The sequence below is a fragment of the Triturus cristatus genome, chromosome 8 (genome assembly GCF_964204655.1).
Source record: "Triturus cristatus chromosome 8, aTriCri1.1, whole genome shotgun sequence".
NCBI classification, from domain to species: Eukaryota; Metazoa; Chordata; class Amphibia; order Caudata; family Salamandridae; genus Triturus; species Triturus cristatus.
In genome coordinates, this window is record NC_140591.1 from 354,275,660 (window position 1) to 354,297,564 (window position 21,905).

General features: G+C 48.4%; 1 protein-coding gene across 4 annotated transcripts in view; it reads left to right on the forward strand.

Moving 5' to 3' along the window:
- The window catches only part of BRCA2 (BRCA2 DNA repair associated), a 740,135-nt gene that overhangs the window by 654,754 nt on the left and 63,476 nt on the right, over nucleotides 1–21,905 (forward strand). For all 4 annotated transcript variants that reach the window (XM_085621674.1, XM_085621677.1, XM_085621676.1 and 1 more), the window contains exon 27: nucleotides 1,184–1,333. In XM_085621674.1, coding sequence (XP_085477800.1) covers nucleotides 1,184–1,333 — 150 coding nt within the window. The remainder of the gene's footprint in view (nucleotides 1–1,183; nucleotides 1,334–21,905) is intronic.

Below are 21,905 nucleotides of genomic sequence, written 5' to 3' on the forward strand. Positions count from 1 at the left end.
ATTGAAACATATTTACAGCATACTGCTTCCTGCTGCGTTTCAAATGTTGGAAATCTATGAAATACCCAAACATGGGGGTGAAATACGTTTCTTACCTGTATCTACAGTTTTCCAGACTCAGTATCCTTCACAGATTAACATGTGATGCACTCTTCCCCCCTTATTAAAGCTCACCTCATTGTTCTTTCACACTCTTACCTGGAAATTTGAAGTATAGTGGCCTCTGTGGAGAGAGGTATTCAGTGTCCTCTCACCTCATTGGCTGGAGTTCGCATTGTTTCCAGGGACGTGATTGCACTGCTAAAGTGGCCTTTTTACAGCCTTCATACAGTCAAAGCATCTATTTAGAGTACTCCGTAGGACTTCCAGCTCGACAACAGTGAATGACTCAAGTGTGTGCATCTGTGAAAGAAGCTAACGCTGGAGAACTTTAGTTACACGCAAGTAATTTATTTTGTCTCCATGACAGGGAATGGTGCAGCTTCTGGGATGACATGTACAAAGGTGCAAGGAATTGCATTAATAAGTCTCCTCTGTAATGGGCTTGCGGATAACCACATTTTTGTGTGCAATCAATATACCTTATTAGAGCAAGACCTCGTTGAACGTTTCCTATTTGGTGAAAATGTATTCATTACAAACCCCATACAAATGTATTCTTCAAAAAATGTCCAAGAGGAGAAAGTTTTGTTGAAAACCATACCATGAAGAAACTGAGCAGACATAATCCAAATGTAATGTCAGATGATCTTGTAGACATTTAGTAAGGCAGTGTTCTCTGTTATTATTTCTTCTCTTTAATGTGACTGCGAATAAAACATCCCGTTCTATGTGTTTCTCCATGCTAGGTCCTGGACACGGGGCTGGCGCAGGCACCTTTTGTATAGCTACTGTTCCTCCATCCAGGAACTACTGTGGAGAGTAGTCTGCATAGCCCCTAGATAAATGGGTGGCAGGGCAATTTGGGGTTGGCAGTCAATACTAAACCTGCCTAGCAAGTCTCCCCAAGGATAAACTCGTGCCACACCAGATTAGTACAGCATTGTTGGTAGTATTTTACTGAAAGTTGTAAATTGTACTTTCGGTGACATTGTTTTGTGTCTGGTTTATACCATCAACAATACAATGCATCATAACAGGTTTTTATTAATAACAATAACAATGTAATGTTCTTTTGCCATAGAACATAAAGATATTTTGCAATGATGCTGAAATGAAGCTGGTGAATGTGCTACAAACAAGTCGCCAAGATGGACTAAAATCGACACTGTATAGTTTAGATGCTGATGGCCCTGCCTGGAAATCGGGAGTTGGTGCAAACAAGAAATTCCTGGTTGGTTTAACGTTTTTTAAAGTACATCTGTTAATGTATACAAATAATTTCAAGGTTTTTTTTTTTGTGCTTGGTTCATTTATTTCCAGCTGAAATATTTCTAGTCACAAATGTTTACTAATATGGATGGAAATTTGTTAGTGAGCACAACCTGTCATTCCTTCTGAAATTGTGATTAACAAACGGTCCTGAGATATATTTCCAACTTCTCCCCATACAGAAACCATTCCCTTTAGATCCCCATTAAATATAGGGATGCTTACTTGCGTCCTCACCTGCAAAACGCACACAGGTGCCCTCGACAAAAGTACATTTTTATAGTTTTATTTGCAAATACGCTTTGCACATGAAGCATTAAGACAATCCTGATTCTTTCAATCATGCACAAGAAGTGAGGTGCACTATTTGGTCATTGTGTCCAGTACATCAGGTGGCTATTCCTTGAGCCACCCCTCAGTTAACTCTAGCAGCTTTCTCTTCACTCACTCTGTGGTTCCAAGTCTCATACAATGCTTTCACGTCTATCCACTTCTGTTTTGTGGGATCTTGGGAGGATTCCCCATTATCCAGTATTGGGGTATCTTTCATAGATTCACATGCCTGAATCTTTCCCCGTCGTCGAGATGGGAGTCCCATGGTATAATAAACAAGCAGTATTCCTGACCTGCCATAGGCTACAATGGCCCTGAGCCATGCCATCATAACCTATCTATGTCCTTTTTCAAAAAAGGACCAAAAGCTGAAAGCAGCCAATCGGCTGTTAGCACCCTCTAGAACCTTCCCAGCAGAGGCAGTTTCCCTCAGATTTTCACCGCACGTAGTGTGTGAAGGGAGTCTCCCTGAGCTCTGCTCAGTTTTTTCTCTACCTTCCAGGTTTTTTCTTCAAAACTCTGCTCATAATGTCTGACAAAATAGGACTCTTTGGGCCCTGCAAGACCTGTGGCAAAGAGAGGGTTCACGTTGATGATCCTCACAAGGACTACATCTATTGCCTCCATCCATCCCATGAGGTAAAGCAGTGTAAAATCTGTCGCCCTTTCTCTAGCAAGACCTTGAGAGACAGAGAAGGAAGGTTGCTTCAGATCCAGGTCTGAGGAAAAAGGCTCTGGAGAGGGCAGTAAATACCTTAAACCCTCTCCAGATAACAAGGGTTCAAGTAAGGAGAAGCCCTCTAAAGTCTCCTCTGAACCTTCAACCTCTGTCTCTTCTAGCCCTCTGAGGAAAGAGAAGAAACACAGAGCGTCTTCATCTGATCCTGGTAAGGACAGGATGGAAAAGCCCCCGTTGACGACGACATCGTCGATGACATCCTCTGGGTCTTTGACGACTGCGCGTTTCACTATCACGTCGTTGGCCCCGTCTACATCAGTCACAGCGACGACCATGGCTATTTCTGGACCCATACCGTCAACAAAGATGACGCTGACGTCGACGAATGCTCCGCTTTTACAAACGGTCAGAAGTTCAATAAAACCATCTAAGGCACCGTCGACGTCTTCATCGATGCCAAGTCTGACCCTTACGACGACACAGTCTACGAAGGTTTCGTCGATGACAGGTCCATCGACTTCAACACAGTCGACGACGAACCCGCCGACAATGATTCCGATGACGATTATACCATCGACTACAGGTTTTTCAGCTGCAGTTACTGGAAGCCCATCAACGCCACCGTCGACGATGGTTAGAGTATCAAAAAAGTTCGTTCATGCGTATATGTCAGCCTATAGTAAAATTTCTCCATTACCTCTATCGCATTTATTGGACCTTCAGGAATATGAAGAGGAGGATGATAGGATTTACGGAGCATTGCACAGTCCATCAGAGCTGCACGTAAAATGCCAGGACTTTGATGATGATGAGTATGAAGACCAGCAATACTACCAGCCATGCCCGGCACCACCGCGTCCCTTTTACTATGAATACCAAGAACCTTGTCATAGACAAATGGCTCATCTGCCTCCAACTTTGATCCAAGATCTGCAAACTATGCTTGCAGATTACAAGCAAAGATTTCCACCTGAAGAGGCTCCCAAAGAATTACCGGTGCAAATACCTGAAAAACCCATATCACCAGTGACACCTACAGTTCCACAGGGAACTGTTCCTGTTGACCATTCCTCTTCAGATAAAGAACATGAAGAGGGCGAGATCCCAGATTCATCTGTTGACCCCCTACGACAACTATATTATCCCTACTCCATCACCTCCGTCGCACCATCCAGCGGACTCTCCGCCAGAAGATATAGGTGGTTTCCACAACTTGATGGAGAGATTCTAATAGATTTCATCTCCCCCTGGAGTTCAAGCTTACAGAATGCTTCCTGTATGACTTTAAAGAGGAAACCAGAAAGTCAATGCGCCCAATACCCATCATTAACTACATTTGGGCAGAGGGTGTAAAAATAATGGCAACCCCAGCATCAATACCGCCAGTACTAGCTCGCATTGAGAAAAAATACAGAGCCCCGGAAAACTCTCCTTCTTGTTTAACTGGACATCCGAAACCGGATTCTGTAATCTCGCAGGCAGCACAAAGGAGGTCTAAAAACCCATCCACCCCGATCTCCACTCCTATTGATAAGTGAGGACGTAAACTTGATTTTATTGGAAAGCGTTTCTCCACCATGGCTGCGACCAATATCAAAGCAGCCAACGCTTTGGCCATCATTGGACGTTACGACAGACAAATGTGGTCTTATATGGCTTCCCTACTAGATCTTATCCCGGAGGACAGGCAACAGGAGGTCAGAAAGATCCTCACAGAAGGAGAGTGAGCAGCCTCTGAGACTATAGATTGTGCTATGGACATAGCCAATACGAGTTTCTGTCAACTAGCAGGGGCGGCTGTATTGCGTCGATAGGGGTGTTAAAGGCAACCACATTTAGACCAGAGTTCCAAACAAAAGTTCTGGTTATGGCATATGATGGGGAAACCTTATTCGGAAAACACATAGATGACGCGCTTCTCTCTATCAAAAAAAATACGGACACTGCCAACTCCTTAGGTTCCCTTCAATACTGGAAGATTCCTTTCAGAGGAGCTAAGGGACGTGGTTTTTCCACTTACAGAGGGAACTACCAAAGAACACAGCAATATCAACCCCACCAGACACAGGATAGACAACCCTACCAACCTGCTACCTACCGTCAACCTACTACGGCTGGTTTCTCTCGCCAATGGGGCGAAAAAGAAGATCGACCCATAGCAAAGACAACGGAAGAAGACAGTGATTTTATCTGGGGAACCAGCCTCCCTTTCAATTTCCCCTCCCATAGGTGCGAAGATATCCAGTTTTCTCCAACGTTGGGAGAGCATTACATCAGACCGTTGGGTACTAGATCTAGTCGCCTTCGGTCACACGCTGAATTCATACAAGAACCTCCAACTACACCACCCAGGGGAGCCCCCCCTCGTCTTCACTTATTGCAGAAAGAAATAAAGATTATGCTCGCGAAAGGAGCCATAGAGAAAGTTACAACTCTGCAAAGGGGTCAAGGTTTTTATTCCCGTTTCTTTTTGATCCTGAAAAAGTCAGGGGAATGGAGACTGATTTTAGTTCTCAGAAAGTTAAACAAATTCCTAAGAAAGCAAACTTTCAGGATGGTAACTGTAACCGAGATTCTACGCCGTCTCAACAAAGGAGATGTCATGACTTCCCTCTATTTAGAAGACGCTTATTTCCACATTCATAGAAAACATCGTAAATGTATCCGATTTGCAGTGGCTGGTACCCACTATCAATTCAAGGTTCTCCCATTTGGTCTCAAGTCGGCTTCCAGGATTTTCACAAAATGCCTGGCACCTGTGGCGGCGGCTTTACGTTCTTAAGGTCATCAAGTATTCCCATACTTGGACGACTGGCTGTTAAAGTCTACTATGGCAAAACAAGCGTCCAAAACCACCAACGCTTGTTTACAACTGTTCAAAAAACTAGGACTGACAGTCAACGTCAGAAAATCCTCCTTCACCCCCAGTCAAACAGTACCTTTCCTGGGAGCCAGGCTGGACACAGTTCAATGCAAAGCGTTCTTGTCAGAAGAACGTCAAATCCAGCTAAGTCTGTTGGCAAAGAGCATTTAAAGAAAAAGGTCCATTTCAGTGAGAAAATACAAGTCGCTGCTAAGAATGTGCTCGTCAGCGATCGATCTGGTTCCTTTAGCCAGACTCAAAATGAGACCTCTCCAGGAAGAATTGCAAAAACAATGGCTTCAAACATCAGGATCTTTCGAAGACATCATTCGCATTACCCCAGCTATGAAGACCACAATGAGATGGTGGTTTCATACCCAAATCTTTCAAAAGGATTGACTTTCTTACAGGAAATACCAGATTTCATCCTGACAACGGATGCTTCCATGGACGGCTGTGGTGGCCATCTGCAGGACCTTCAAATTCAGGGCAAATGGTCCAATGCCCAAAAGCAAAGCCGCAACAACAGCCTGGAGTTAAAGGCCATATTCCTTTCCCTACGGGCTTTCCTTCCAAGGATTGCGAGATCTTCGGTACTAGTCCGTACGGACAACACGACCAGTATGTTTTACATAAAAAAACAGGGAGGAACGAAATCTAATCTCTCACGCTTTCCACAGAAGCACAAGAACTGTGGGATTGGGCAACAGAACAAGGAATCTCTCTCAAAGCCGAACATGTTCCAGGTTTACACAACACGCTGGCAGATGCTCTCAGCAGAGCGACAAACATTTGCCACAAATGGAACTCAATCAATTTCAGTTGAAGAGAGTGTTTGCTCTAGGGGGGAAAACAACAACTGGACCTGTTTGCCACGAACACCAATAACAAATGCTGGTTCAATGCTAGCAGTTACCCTCTCCTGAGATCTCAGGGCAATGCTCTTTCGATGCGATGGTCAGGGATCTATGCCTACGCTTTTCCCGCCATCCCACTGATTCCTAGAGTACTGACCAAAATTAAGCTGGAGGGGTGTCGCCTGATTCTAATCTCACCCAGGTGTGGCCCAGGCAGCATTGGTTTCCGGAACTCCTTCACCTCTCAGAAACGAGACCTATTCGTCTGCAGTTGTCTCCCCCTATTCTGTCCAGGGACAACAGTCAAGTACAGCATCTGAATCCGGAATCCCTACATTTGCATGCCTGGCTCCTGAATTCCTGGAATTCAAGGACATGCGTATCTCTCAGGAGTGTAGAGACATTCTCTCAAAATCTAGAGCGGAAAGCACCAATAAGACATACAAGTTAAAGTGGAAAAGATTCTGTGTTTGGTGCCATCAAAATAATCTACATCCATTTCAGGTATCCCCGCAACAGATTTTACCTTATCTTCTCTCTTTGGCAAAATCAGGCTTAGCTTTCTCTTCGGTCAAAGTGTATCTAGCCTCCATCTCTCGCTATAGAAGAGCTTCGAGTGGCACTTCTCTGTATGCATCAAGTCTTGTCAAACAATTCATGAAAGGACTATTCTGTGTTTTCCCATCAGTGCGGGCACCTCCCCCGGAATGGAACCTAAATGTAGTTCCTGCACAGCTTATGAAAAGGCCTTTTGAACCCATTCATGAAGTTGATTTGAAATACCTCACATGGAAAGTCGCCCTTCTTCTGGCCCTTACTTCTGCCAGGAGGGTGAGCGAGAGCCAGGCTTTCACAATCAAGAAACCTTTCTTGATTTTCAAAGACAATGCTGTGATTTTAAGGACTAATCCCACGTTTATTCCTAAAGTGCCTTCTCAGTTCCACCTCAATGAGCCGGTTATACTCCGGTCTTACTTTCTGCAACCTTCAACTCCTGCGGAGCAGGCGCTGCATACACTTGATGTCAAACGCTGCCTTAAGTTTTATCTTCAAAGAACTAAAGACATTCGAAAAACCGATCAACTGCTTGTTGCTTATGGCCAAGGCAGAGAAGGGACTGCTATAACAAAAGCCACTATTGCAAGATGGATTCCTGCCGCGATCTAATTCTGTCATACCAAGGCTAACAAGCCTTGAAAAGAACGGTAAACGCTCACTCTACTAGAGCGGTTGTAACTTCAACAGCCATATTCGCAGGGGTGATGTTGGAAAAGATTTGCCATGCTGCAACCTGGAGTACCATGCATACTTTCACGCAGCACTATTGCCTGGAATCCGAACAGGATGCTGATGCAGCAGTGGGCCAGGCAGCACTTCACCATCTTTTCCATTAAGGCAAGCCTCTTTCTATTCTTTGGAAAGAGACTTCTGTTTTTCTTTGATAATTGCCGATATTATACTGTATAGGTATAAGTTTATATGCATATGTTAAATAAATATGTACAGCATTTCTTAGTAAGGTATGCCTTTGGATACATTATATTACTTTTTTATTCTCTCGTTACAGAGATATATATGTATGTATGTATATATATATACATATAATTGTTGGGTTCATAAGTAATGTCTTCTACTTGGAGCCTAAAATTTGGGTTTGATATGTGCAAGTCTCCCATTATCCTCTATAGACATTCTAGAAAGTTGGATGGCACTGCTTACTATTCTGATTCAGACATGTGAATCTATGAAAGATACCCCAATAGTGGATAAGAAAATAAGTTACTTACCTGTAACTACGGTTATCCAGTATTGGTATCTTTCATAGATTTACATGCACCCACCCTCCTCCTCGTAGAGGCAGTTTCTGTTTCTATATCAGGGCAATCACTTCTCACTTGTGCTGGGAAAATCTGTGGGAAACCGCCTCTGCTGGGAAGGTTCTAGAGTGTGCTAACAGCTGATTGGCTGCTTTCAGCTTTTGGTCCTTTATTGAAAAAGGACACAGATAGGTTATGATAGCATGGCTCAGGGCCATTGTAGCCTATAGCAATTCTGGAATACTGCTTGTTTATTATACCGTGGGACTCCCATCTCAATGACTGGGAATGATTCAGGCATGTGAATCCATGAAAGATATCAATACTGGATAACCGTAGTTACAGGTAAGTAATTATGTTCTTATTTGAGCTCGACCAGTCCTGGTCAAGCTCCTTTAACTCCAGATTTCAGTCTCCTGAAAGTCTGGAAACAGTGAACCACGCCCAGCACCTCTTGCTTGCTTGCCCATTTTGGACTCTGTCCCTTCTCACTTGGGATGTTTGAGAAGCTGTCATTCACTCCTTTTGAGGGTGGCACCTCTATGGTCATCTACCCATGCAGAAAAACGATCTGCTGTCTGGTCAAAAGTTCTCATTGGGAGGCATTCATGTATATCTAACAGTAGGTCTCCTTTTTCAGCCCTTATGCCGTGCAGGCAGATTAGCCTAGTTCGAATGATGATGCAGACTAGTAGGTTCTGAGCTATTTCCCTCGTAGATGTTTTGTTTGATTTACGTCTTTATGGCAAGCTCTGAGCCAAAGAGTTTTTCGATCATTGAGTCAGTCTTATCATTAACCTTCTCATCGCATTTTGCATTTGTTTGGTGATATATCGACTTCCTGCTCATTGACTTGCTCATCGAAGACTCCTTTTTTGTTTTTAAACAGGAATCTCACATATTTCGCCCCCAAATTGCTTTCTTCTCCCCATTACATAGTTGTTTCACCCTTTTTCTGTTGTCGTTGAGTCTCGGCAACTGTTTCTTCCATTCCTTTTGCCCATCTGGTTCTGTTTCAGCTCACTTCTTATTCAGGTGTGAAGTTATTCCTATTTCCATAAGTCTCTGTTGAGTACACTTTTGTTTAACCTCTCCTGCATTCCTGCAAGATTTATTCCCCTAGAAATTATTTGAAGGCAGACTATAATGCTGTCAGTCAAGAAATGTTTTGTGGTGAAAATCTATTTTTAAGGGTTTGTCTTTTTTCTTTTGTGAAAAATTGCCCCCACCCCCATATACTCTAAGCCAAAATCTTTGATCAGGCACCTGCTACCTCATCTCTCCTACCTCTCAGAAGAAACAATATGGAGGGAAATGTATCTGAGCACAAGTAGCCCACCGGAGGTTTCTACGTCAAATTGCTACCTCTCCTCAACCCTTTCAGTAATGCAATTCCAGCAAACCTGTTCCAGGCGCGTTTCTTAAACTGTTGACTAGCACCAGAACCATTACTTAGGCACCCATTAGCCGTCTGTCACCCCTTTGCCATGGGTCTGTGGTCACACCATCTGCAGCTAGAGCACATTGTCTCTGTCGGCCTCTAAAGTGGGTAGCCAAACTTGGACAAATCCAGTACTTCAAATCAAAAGTGGCCTATGATGCATTTGAGCACTATACAAAACACAAATATCTACATAAAATTCTCAGGAGTATATGTATGAATAATATATTTGGAGAGCAAAGAATTAGACAAAATGTGATGACTAGGTAGGCAGATTCCAAAGAATACGACAAGGTAAATAGGCTTTACAAAAGAAGTTGTAAGTAAATATCAAAATGTAGTCTTTAAAATGCAGAGGTGTAGCTAGTACAAAGTAAGAGGATAGATACTCTTAAAAGATGGCTTAAAGTTACTTATTCAGGTAGCTCAGCTGAATTAAAATGAAAACAGTGCAGTAAGATGCAGCCATAAAAATCCCGTGAACAATGCTTGAAAACTTTTTATTAGATAGAAGGGGACATTAGCAGTGCTTTTATCTCCACATCCTGCCACAGATTATTTGTTCAATTTAGTGCATATGATCAGTTGTGATCCATGCCCTCGTATCAGGTGAGTAACCCCTCATTGTGTGCATGAGTCCGGAGAAGTAATGGAGAGAGCGGCCACTAGGTTTCACCTCCCCATGGTGTTAAAGCAGTCGGACTGCTTCCTAAATGATTTTAATGAGCAAAAAAGAAGATCAGTCTGCTCCGTATCTATAGTTGACTATATTTCGCAGGAGGGGCTAAAGGTTATGAAAACGCCAGCTTCGGTGACTGGTGTGCTACCTCGAAGTGATAAAAAATACAAGGCCCCTGAAGATTCCCCAGCATGCCTCACTATGCATCCCAAGGCAGACTCTGTCATATCCCAAGCTGCATAGAGAAGGTCCAGGAATCCCTCTACGCTAATTACTGCGCCTCCCGACATAGAAGAACGCAGATTAGATGCCATTGGTAAACACTTCTCCATGATGTCTGCCATCACAATTCGGGCTGCCAATGCCTTGGCAACTCTGGGACGCTATGATCACCAGATGTTGTCTGAAATGGCATTTATGTTGGATCTCATCCCGGAGGACAAACAACAAGAAGCAGGTCAAATGTTCCAAGAGGGAGAGCGAACAGCGTCGAAAGTCATCAACTGCTCAATGGATATAGCTTCAACTGTTTTTGGCAGCTAGACGGCACAACTATTCTATGAATCCAGGGATGACTGGAAGCAAAAACATTCAGACCAGAGATTCAGACCAAAATCCTGGACATGGCATACAATGGAGAATTGTTATTTGGTAAACATTTGATGAGGCTTTGCTGGCCATCACAACCGACACTGACACCACCAAATCTCTGGGCACCCTGCAGTACTGTAAATTGTCCTTTCGAGGTGCGTGAGGTCGAGGCATTTCATGCTGTAAGGGTGGATACCGGCGCACCCAACAGTACGAGGCCTACCAGTCCCATTACAGGCAGGGTTACCAACAGCCCTCTTATGAACAGTCTGCAACAGCTTGTTTCTCCAAACAGGGATCCGGAAGGAGAACGCCTTCTCAAGGCCGAGACATAGGTCGCAAACAGTGACCTCAATCAGATACCAACTATGACCCATCCCGTCGGTGTGAAAATATGCAGCCACATCCATCAGTGGAGAAGCATAACATCGGACAAATAGGTGCTGTACTTAGTTGCCTATGGCCACACCCTAGAATTTATACAACGACTGCCCTACACCCCTCCCAGGGTATTGCACCCCCCTCGTTTTCACTTATTAAAAAAGGAGGCCAATATTATGCACTTCAAAGGAGTAATAGAGCGTTCCTATAATGCAAAGGAGGAAAGGCTTCTACTCTCATTTCTTTCTTATACGCAAAAAGTCAGGGAAGTGGAGACCTATATTAGATCTCAGGAAACTAAACAAATTCCTCAAAAAACAAACATTCAGAATGGTTACAGTTTCGGATATCTTGAATCGCCTCAGCAGCAGAGATTTTATGACCTCTCGATTTGGATGACGCTTACTTTCATATCACCATTCATCCCAAGCATTGAAGATACCTAAGATTCATAGCAGCTGGTACCCATTTCCAATTCAAGGTCTTTCCTTCTGGCCTAAAATCCGCTGCATGGATATTTACCAAATGCCTCGTGCCAGTGGCAGCCACACTGAGGAATAAAGGTCATCAGGTATTCTCCTACCTAGACGATTGACTGCTAAGAGACCCACTGCACAACAAGCTTCAGCAGCTACAAAGGACTGCCCAACAAATTAGGCCTTACTGTAAACCATCACAATTCTTCTCTCATCTATACTCAAACACTAACGTTCCTGGGAGTCAACCTGGATACAGTTCAGAATAAAGTCCTTCTAACACAAGAGTGGCAAGATCGGTTGCTTCACTTGACACAGAACATTTAAAAAAGACATTGTGTTTCAGTGAGGTCATACAAATTGCTCCTAGGTATGCTTTCTTTGGCAATAAACCTAGTACCTTTGGCTTGCCTCAAAATTGGACCATTACAGGGGTAACTTTTAGTGCACTGGATACAGGCAACAGGCTCCTTCAAGGACCTGATCTCCGTCACCCCCAGCATGCGAGAAGCGTTGAAGTGGTGGTACCACAAACCACACCTATCGCAAGGCGTCACATTTCTACGGTCCATCCCAGATTTCATCATCATGATGGGCGCATCTATGCATGGCTTGGGAGGGCATTTGCAAGACCTCTAAATCCTTCTACTTCTCTCTACTTCCACTCAAAGGATGATGCAAATAAAGAGTCTGGAATTGAAAGCAATATTTCTAACCCTGCAAGCTTTCCTACAAAGGTTCTTCAGTGCTGGTTCATACAGACAATACGACCAGCCTGTATTACATCAACCGGCAGGGAGTAATAGTCTCTCACACTCTCACAAGAAGCCCAAGAGATTTAGCATTGGCTCACGGCATATCCCTGAAAGCCGAACATGTCCCGGGTTCTTCACAATATGTTGACTGACACTCTCAGCAGGACAAACAGTTGCTACAAGAGGGAGCTGGACCAGCATTAGCTGGACAAGATCTTCTAATGATGGGGAAAACCAGCACTGGATCTCTTTGCGCCAAACAGCAGCAGCAAATACTGCTTTTATGCCAGCAGATTCCCTCTCCCAGGGTCGTGGGAGAGTGCCCTTTCGATGCAAAGGTCAGGGATATATGCATACACTTTTCCCCCATCACATTGATATGCGGGGTCCTCACCAGAATGAGGGCAGAATGCTGTTGTCTCCTGCTGATCGCACCCAGGTGGTCCAGGCAGCACTGGTTCACGGAGCTTCTCCTTCTCTCAGAGACCAAACCCATTCACCTCTCATTGACACCATCACTGCTGACCAGGAACAATGGTGAAAGAGTTCAGGAGCGAGACCGACAGGCATGTTGACACCCTTTCACCTTCTCTGAAGTTTGAGAGTGGCAGGAAGGGGCTAAGTCCCTCTTGGACTTCTTGTGTTTGTAATTTCGACAATGGTCTGCAGCAGGAATGACTTCAGGAGCGATAATGGGACCTTCCTTTCACTTTAAACCGATAACGGTGTAGTGGTTTTAAAAAATTATTTGGTGACATTAAGCTTTGCCTCACAGTCCCGTATGACCTTCGGGTTAATCTGGATGCATTCTCTACAGTCATATACAGACCCAAGCACCAAGGGCAGACCTGATGGGGATCTGTCAGAGAGATTATTTTGTGACAATTCCTTCAGGGCTTGAACAGTAAATTTCCATTGTACACTGGCACATTCTAAATTTTGAGAAAAATTTGTCTCATCAAAGACAAGAGAGTAGCTCTGGATCCGTGTCTGGTGGCAAGGAAAGAAACTGATGTTAGCAAACATGGCTGGTGGATATATGCCGCTCTGCACGTTACTTTCAGAGCGGAACATCCTCCATAAATACTTTAAACATTGCCTTTAAGTGAAGCCTGACTTCTTTTGTGCCAAGTTACCAGAAGATTAACTTAGGGTTGTTTTTTTGTTTGTTGGTTTTTAAACTTTGTTTATTGGCATTTTTCGGTACAACAATTACAGTGTGTGGCAGGCATTACATTGGCATTGCGTGAATACATCTTTCTGATCGTGCGGCCCATCGGTCTCGATTTGGTGGTTGGTTTGCAATGGAGCGGCACCATCTTCCTTGTCAATTGCAGCTTCTCCGAGCATATATCTAGTGAGTGGTTTCCAGACATCACAGGGTCGTGAACGGGGGATAGCAACTCAGCGTAAATGTTGTTTTGCTCCTGACAGGAAGTAGGGTCAGTCAACCATTCCTTGAATTTGGGCACCCTGCCCCTCCCCCATCTGTAGGCAATTTTGCGCTTGGCCACAGGTGACCACGCGACCCCTTGTGTCCTGGCAGGTTGCCCAGGAGACCCATTTCTTGTGTGAGATCAAGCTGCACCCCCCCCCATCATGTCTCTCAAGGCCTTCACCATTTCAGACCAGTATTGCTCTATGGACCTACATTCCCACGCTACATGCAGAAAACCCGCTCCCTCCTGCTTACAGCGATCAGATCTGTCGTCGTCTCGTAATTGGAGTCTGTGTAACCTTACCAGGGTGTAGTAAATTCTGTGGAGGAATTTAAAATGAATAATTCTGAACCTGCTGCTAGCAGTGATGTTTTCAGTTTGTTGACCGCTGTACACCCAGGCCTCCTCCATGATAAGATGTCCCAATTCCGCTTCTCACCCCTGTTTTGCTTTCAGAGTATTGTGTGTTCTCGCCCCAATGGAGGCTTTATATATGCGGGACACAGCATGTGGTGCCCCTGCCTCTAACATTTGGTGCAATGGGAGTAGTGCGGGAGGTTCCGCTGGAAATGGGGGAGTAGCAGCTTTAACAGCTTGTTGCAAGGAAGCGGTCCATGGCGGTGGGTGATGTCGCCTAAGAATTCGGCCGCACTTTTGATCTGCCCCTGGTGGTACATGTCTCCCCAAGTATTTGTGCCTAGTTTGAGAAGCATGCGTTTACAAATCTCTTCTTGCGTGACTGGCAAGTTATGTTGGTCGAGCAGAGGGAGTAGCGGTGAATATAGCATGGGAATTTGGGACCTTTTGGCGACGCCACGCATTATTTGTACAAGCCATGGTGGATCTCCTTCCCCCGGCTGTTTTGTAATCTACACCCAGGAACCCCACAAGAGGTAGTGGCTCCATAAGCCCCTGCTCCACCGCCAAGTGTGTCATAAAGGGCGGAGGCACGAGCCAGTATGCGGCAAAGTGTGCCTGAGCACTGATATAGTAGAGTTCAGGATCGGGGGCTTCAAACCCACCCTGAGCGAACGGCAACATCTGAAAGAAACACGTTAGTTAGATTCCTCACCTTAGAATATCCCCAGGTGTCAGGCTGGATCCGGAAACATTTTTCGTCAGCAATACCCTTGCGCGTCGCTAGGCGTCGTCTGCGGCTCCGTGTCCGTCGTCGGCGTCGTGATCGCTAGGATGACGTCATCAGAGTACTTAGACGGCGACCTCGCGCGCTGACGTCTGTTCTTCTTTTTTCCGTGCCAGTAAGCGCCGATCCGGGAAGAGCATACCCTTTTAGTCACTTTTTGACTAAACTTTATGAACTCTTTTGGTTCGATTTCCAGTCGACCTCGACTCTGGTGCCGGTAGCGATGCCTGGATTCAAACCGTGCGACGCCTGTCACCGCCTGATGTCGGTCACGGACCATCACCGCCGGTGTCTCTACTGCCTTGGGGCCGACCATGATGCCGAGTCGTGCCTCGACTGCCGGGCCTTGACCTCGAAGGCTAGGTGGGAGCGGTCCTGCAAGCTGCTCCAGAGCCGCAGTCATCACCGTTCGTCGGGGTCATAGTCCTCGCATTCCGGTAAGTCGAGGCGCAGCAAGAAGTCGAAGAGGCGACATCGCTCTTCCGACTCCCCTCGCCGGTCGCGCGACTCGGCTGAGGGTTCGGGTGGCACCACCCGCGGGAGTCGTGTCCGATATCATACCCTCCGGTCCCTGGGCCTGACGCGACTCCGGCGGAGATCAGAGACTTCCTCGTGGCCATGAGGAGTCTGGCTCCGCCGTCGACGCCTGCCGGCGCGCCTTCGGGCCCCGCAGGCTCGACTGTGAGGCCTAGCGAACCATCGGCTCCGGCACCATCGTCGACTTCGGTCCCGACGCCGCGGGATCCAGGCCTGGATCCCGGTCGACGCCGGTCAACCTTACGACCCTTCCGCCGGCGCTGACCCCTTCGGTGCTGCCCCCGTCGACGCCTTCGGACGACGCCGTCCCCAGTTTTAGTCTCGGTCCGGGCCTGGCATCGGAGCGGCGCCGCCCGGCGCCGTATCCGGTGCCGATGAATGACAGGTTCATCCTCCTGTATACCAGGAGTCGGATGATGGGGACGACTGGGAGGGGTCTGAGGACCCTCTGGCACAGCAGTGCCAGTTATCTCAGGACTGGGCAGAAGAACTGGGGGATGCCAGTGATCTTGACACCTTCCCTGACACTAGCTTCATCTCTCCTCCCTCCGTGGCTACGGAGGAGGGTGCTACATATTCTGTGGTGCTGCGCAAGGCGGCCGAAGCCCTTGGGTTGGAGCTCCCTGCTGTGGCCGTGAGGACTAATCTCCTCACTGAAGTCCTTCAACCGCCAGTAAGCTCCTCGGAGCCTCTGCTGCAGTTCAATAGAGCACTGACCGACATTCTGATGGGCACCTGGTCCAAGCCCTCCACAGTCCCTCCTGTGGACGGAAAGTGGCCCGGCGCCACTGCCCTGCACCGGGCGACCCCTGTTTTCTGTCAGTGCACCCCACGCCCGAGAGCCTGCTTATCCAGGCCTCTACCTCCCAGACCACCTTCCCGTCCGCTCCCCCGGATCGGGAATCCAGACGGTTGGAACAGTTTGGGAAGAAGCTGTTCTCCTCCCTTAGTTTGGGGTTGCGGTCTATCAACACAGCGTGCCTTTTAGACCGTTACACCCACTCCTTGTAAGATACGGTGACGGACGTGCTGCCTCAGTGTCCGGAGGAGGCCCGGACACGGCTTGCCCAGGCTCTTGCCGAGGAGCGGGATGCGGCACGGTATTCAATCTGATGTGGACTGGACACAACGGACTCGCTAGGCAGGGCAATTGCGACCATGGTGGCGATTCGTCGCCACGCCTGGCTGAGATCCACGAACTTCTCCGGGGATGTCCAGAGCACCCTCATGGACATGCCCTTCATTGACCGTCGCCTTTTTGGCGACAAAGCGGATAGTGCGCTGGAGCGCTTTAAGGACTCCAGGGCTACGGCCAAGACCTTGGGCCTCTCGGCCCCGCGCCCGCAAACTTCCGCTTTTCACCCCTTTCGTGGCCAAGGAAGGGGCGCCCCCTCACATCCGTCTAGCCACAGGCCGCAGAACCAGCCTCAACGCGGTTGCGGACGTGGATTCGGCCGAGGCGGAGCAGGGGGATAACGAGCCGGTCCGTCCACATCTGCCCCAGCAGCATCCGCCTCAAAGCCCTCCTAGTCCGAGCTTTCAGGCCCATTCCAAGCCAGTGGGAGGCAGAGTTCGCCATCACCTGCTTCACTGGCGTACCATCACATCGGACAGGTGGGTGCTGCAAATCGTCCGAAGGGGCTACTCCCTCCCCTTCGAGGCGACCCCTCCAGCCATGCAACCGCATGTCGGGGGATCACTTGCAACTTCTGCAGGAGGAAGTTACGGCCCTCTTGGCCAAGGGGGCCATCGAGCGCGTTCCTGGCCCAGAAGTAGGTTGGGGTTGTTATTCCCACTACTTTCTGGTTCTCAAGAAGGGCAAAGGGGGCCTACGCCCTATCTTGGACCTCAGGAGCGTCAACACCTTCCTCCGGAAGGAGAAGTTCAAGATGCTCACCTTAGCTCAGGTTCTCGCTGCCCTAGACCCTGGAGACTGGATGGTAGCGTTGGACTTGCAGGACGCTTATTTCCACATCCCCGTCCTGCCGGCCCACCGGCGTTAACTGCGGTTCACGGTGGGTCAGGAGCATTTTCAGTTTACCGTGCTCCCCTTCGTCCTCACCAGTGCCCCTCGGGTGTTCACGAAAGTGATGGCGGTGGTCGCAGCTCATCTGCGCAGATTAGGGGTTCCAGTCTTCACCTATCTCGACAACTGGTTGTTGAAGGCGGGCTCGCCCCAGGCAGTCGTCTCCCACTTCCAGACTACGGCGGATCTCCTGCATTTGCTGGGGTTCTCCATCAACGTGCCGAAGTTGCATCGGAGTCCCTCCCAGAAGCTCCTCTTCATCGGAGCAGTTCTGGACTCGGCGCAGTTCCGGGTCTATCCTCCGGAACAGCGGGTTCGGGATATTCAGGCTCTGATTCCGATCTTTCGGCCTTTATCCCGGGTTTCGGTCAGGTTGGTGCTGCCGCTTCTGGGTCTGATGGCCTCCTGCATCCTGCGGGTACATCACGCCAGGTGGCGGATGTGCGCTCTGCAGTGGGACCTGAAGTTTCAGTGGGCCCAGCATCAGGGCAACCTGTCCGACCATGTCTTGATCTCAGAGGGCACTGCACAGCAGTTGCAGTGGTGGATCACGGACCACGATTGGGTCAGTGGCAGATCCCTCTCCCTTCCCCAACCGGAGCACACAGTAGTGACGGATGCGTCCCTCCTGGGATGGGGGGGCCACATGGGAGAGGCGGAGATCAGAGGCCTCTAGTCTCCGGCGGAGTCCCGGCTCCATATCAACCTAGGAGCTGCGGGCGATCCGGCTTGCACTGAAGGCATTCCTTCCCTCTGTTCGGGGAAGTGTAGTGCAGGTGTTCACGGACAACACCACCGCCATGTGGTATTGCAACAAACAGGGCGGGGTGGGGTCCTGGACCCTTTGTCAGGAGGCTCAGACCCTCTGGACATGGCTGAAACATCAGGGCATCACCCTGGTGGTTCAACACCTGGCGGGCTCTCTGATCACCAGGGCAGACTAACTCAGCCGCCGGTGCATGATGGGTCACGAATGGCGTCTGAACTCGGACGTGGCGCAAGGCCTCTTTCGGCTGTGGGGAGAGCATTGGTTAGATCTATTTGCCACCGAAGAGAACGCGCAATGTCAGCAGTTCAGCGCGTTGGAATTTCCAAGGCGGCACTCGCTCGGAGACGCTTTTCGTCGCGAGTGGAGTTGCGGTCTGTTGTACGCCTTTCCGCCTATACCACTTCTGCCCAGAGTGCTGAAGAAGATCAGGCGCGACCGGGCCCAAGTCATCCTTGTGGCTCCGGATTGGGCACGAAGATACTGGTATCCCGAGCTACTCAGTCTATCGATCGATCTCCCGATCCGACTGCCTCTTCAGGAGGACCTTCTGTCACAGCAGCAGGGGGCGGTCCTCCACCCGAACTTGTCCAGCCTCCACCTCCATGCGTGGAGATTGAGCGGCGGCAGTTGATGCCATTTGACTTGCCTCCTGAAGTTTGTAATGTTGTTCTGGTAGCCAGGCGTCCCTCCACAAATTCGGTATACGCCTGCAGGTGGAACAAAATTGTGGCATGGTGCACAGCAAAGGCTGCGGATCCCCTTTCCGCCCCTCTTTCTGAGGTTCTCCTCTTTCTTCTTTCCCTGGCCCAGCAGGGCTCTGCTCTGGGCACCCTCAAGGGATACCTTTCGGCTATTTCTGCTTTCTTACGACTTCCTGATCAGCCTTCTCTTTTTAAATCCCCTGTTGTTTCTCGATTCTTTAAGGGAATTACTCACATGTTTCCTCCTGTCCCTTTCGTAATGCCTCAGTGGGTTTTGAATCTAGTGTTGACCTATCTGATGTGCGCTCCCTTTGAGCCACTTCATAATTCTCCCCTTCGTCTTCTAACTCTTAAGACTGCTTTCCTGGTTGCCATCACCTCTGCTAGAAGGGTGAGTGAGCTCCAGGCTCTATCTTCTAAGCCTCCTTTCCTTTCTGTCCATCCGGACAAAGTTGTTCTCTGGACTCGTCCTTCCTTTCTCCCTAAGGTGGTAACTGCCTTTCACATCGGCCAGTCTGTTACACTGCCCTCCTTCTTTCTGCATCCCTCGAAAGAGGAAGAGAGGCTCCACCGTCTGGACCCAAACGGGCGCTGTCCTTCTATCTGGACTGCACCAAACAGTTCCGGGTGGATGACCAACTCTTTGTTGGCTACGTGGGCGCTAAGAAGGGGCGGGCGGTGCACAAGCGAACCATCTCTCGGTGGGTCGTTTTGTGTATCAAGGCCTGTTATTTCTTAGCTAAAAAGGAACCCCCTGTGGGGCTGAGAGCCCATTCCACTCGAGCCACAGCGGCGACCACTGCCTTGGGCCGTGGAGTCCCCTTGCAGGACATTTGTCAGGCAGCAACGTGGGCCTCGCTGCACACGTTTGCCAAACATTATTGCCTGGACAGCCAAGTCCGGAGAGACGGCTTCTTTGACCGTTCCGTTCTCCAGGACTTCCTGGTGTGATCTTGGTTCGCAGACCCACCCCCGCGGGGTTGGTATTGCTGGGGTATCTATTCTAAGGTGAGGAATCTAACTCATGTGTTTCTTTCAGATGAACAAGTTACTTACCATCGGTAACGATATAGCTGTAAGAAACATTAGTTAGTAAGATTCCTCACCGCCCCACCCATCCTCCCCGTTCTGCGAACAGATATCTAGGGTTAAGGTCATCCCTTTCAGGGCCCTAGATTCTTGGCACCAGTGTCTGTCTCTTGCATGGCTCTGCGTTCCTGGCGCGGAAAGCTATGTACAAGAACTGACGTCAGCGCACGAGGGCGGCGTCTAAATACTCTGACGTCATCCCGGCGATCATGACGACGGACGCGGAGCCGCAGACGACGCCTAACGACGCGCAAGGGTATTGCTGACGAAAAATCTTTCGGATCCAGCCTGACGCCTGGGGATATTCTAAGGTGAGGAATCTAACTAACTAATGTTTCTTACAGATATATCGTTACCGAAGGTAAGTAACTTGTTCGTCAGGGTGCACCATTTGATCCGACGTTGTTTCCCGCCCCAAGCAAGACGGATGAGTTAACTCTTCAGCCTAGTGAAGAAGGGGCACCCACGGGGGAAAGGGATATTCGTGAACAAATATAGAAATTTGGGCATGATGACCATCTTCATTAAGGCTATCCGGCCTGCTAGAGAGAGAGGAAGAGCTATCCACCTATTGATCAGGTCTTTTACCCTAGCGAGAGCCACCCCATAGTTAGCTCGCAGTAGTTCTTCCTGGTCTCTAGTGATAGTGATTCCCAGATATCGGACCTCATCATTGCTGCACAGAAGCGGATAGTCCATTTGAAACGGAGTGGTACTGTTCATGAGCGGCATGACTTGGGATTTGCCCCAGTTGATGGTAATTCCAGAGAAGGCCACAAATGTTATTTCGCATATCATGGCATTTAATCCTTCAGCAGGATCTCGCACATATAACGTTATATCATCCGCGTATAGCAAAATTAAAACAGGCCTCGTGGGATAGTCCAGTGCATATTGCTTATGGTGTTGACGCAGCATGGCTGCCAACGGTTCCATGGCTATAGCAGGGGTGAGAGGGGGCACCCCTGCCGGGTGCCTCTGGGAATGCAGACGGCTGGGGAGCGTTCTCAGTTCAGCCGCAATGAGGCGCACGCCCGATTGAACAGCAATTTAATCCACATGAGAAATCCCTGAGGAAGTCCCATGTGCGTCAAAACTCGAGTAGGTACCCCCATTCCAGGGATTCGAACGTTATGGTGGCGTCTAGGAACACAGCCATCGCCTGTTCCTCCTGGTCGTTACCATGCAGGATGGAGAAGAGGGTCCTCAAATTATGTGAGGTTGATTGGCCAGGCATGAAACCCGCTTGATCAGGTCGAATGAGTCTATCCATCAAGAGTGTAAGCCTATTGGCCAGGACTTTTGCCAATATCTTGACGTCACAGTTTATCAGTGACAGTGGTCTATATGAGTCTGTGGATTCGGGGGCCTTTCCGGGCTTCAGTAGTGAGACCAGCATTGCTTACTGCATGGTAGGCGGGAGTATCCCCGTTTGGGCCGCCTCTTCATAAACTGCCTTCAGAAAGGGGGCCAATGTATCTATGTAGTTCTTATAAAAGTCTATACCAAGGCCCGCAGGTCCCGGCGCCTTAGCGTTACTTATTTGAATTATGGCTTCTCGGATTTCGTCTAATTCCAAGTCAGCCGCAAAGAATTCTCTCTGCCTGTTGCTTAGCCATGCCAATTCTATCTGCTGCAAGTATTGCGGAGTCTCATCTTGCCGCGCCGCAATCGATGTATACAGTGTTTGGTAGTGTGCGGTGAAAACCCTCACTATGTCCATCGTGTCCCTATGCGCCACTCCATCCCTATCTCGGATGACCAGTACATGATTCGCCATTTTGGGTGGCCGGATGGTCTCGGCAAGTGCTTTGCCACGGCACTCTCCCTCTCCATATCTGCGCGTCGTGTGATATTTGCCTCGAAAGAGACATTCCCTTTCCGCTTCAGCCTGTTACTCTGTTAAAGTCTCCTGTATCTTGGCCTGTGTGGGGCCCTCACGCGCCCTTTGTACATT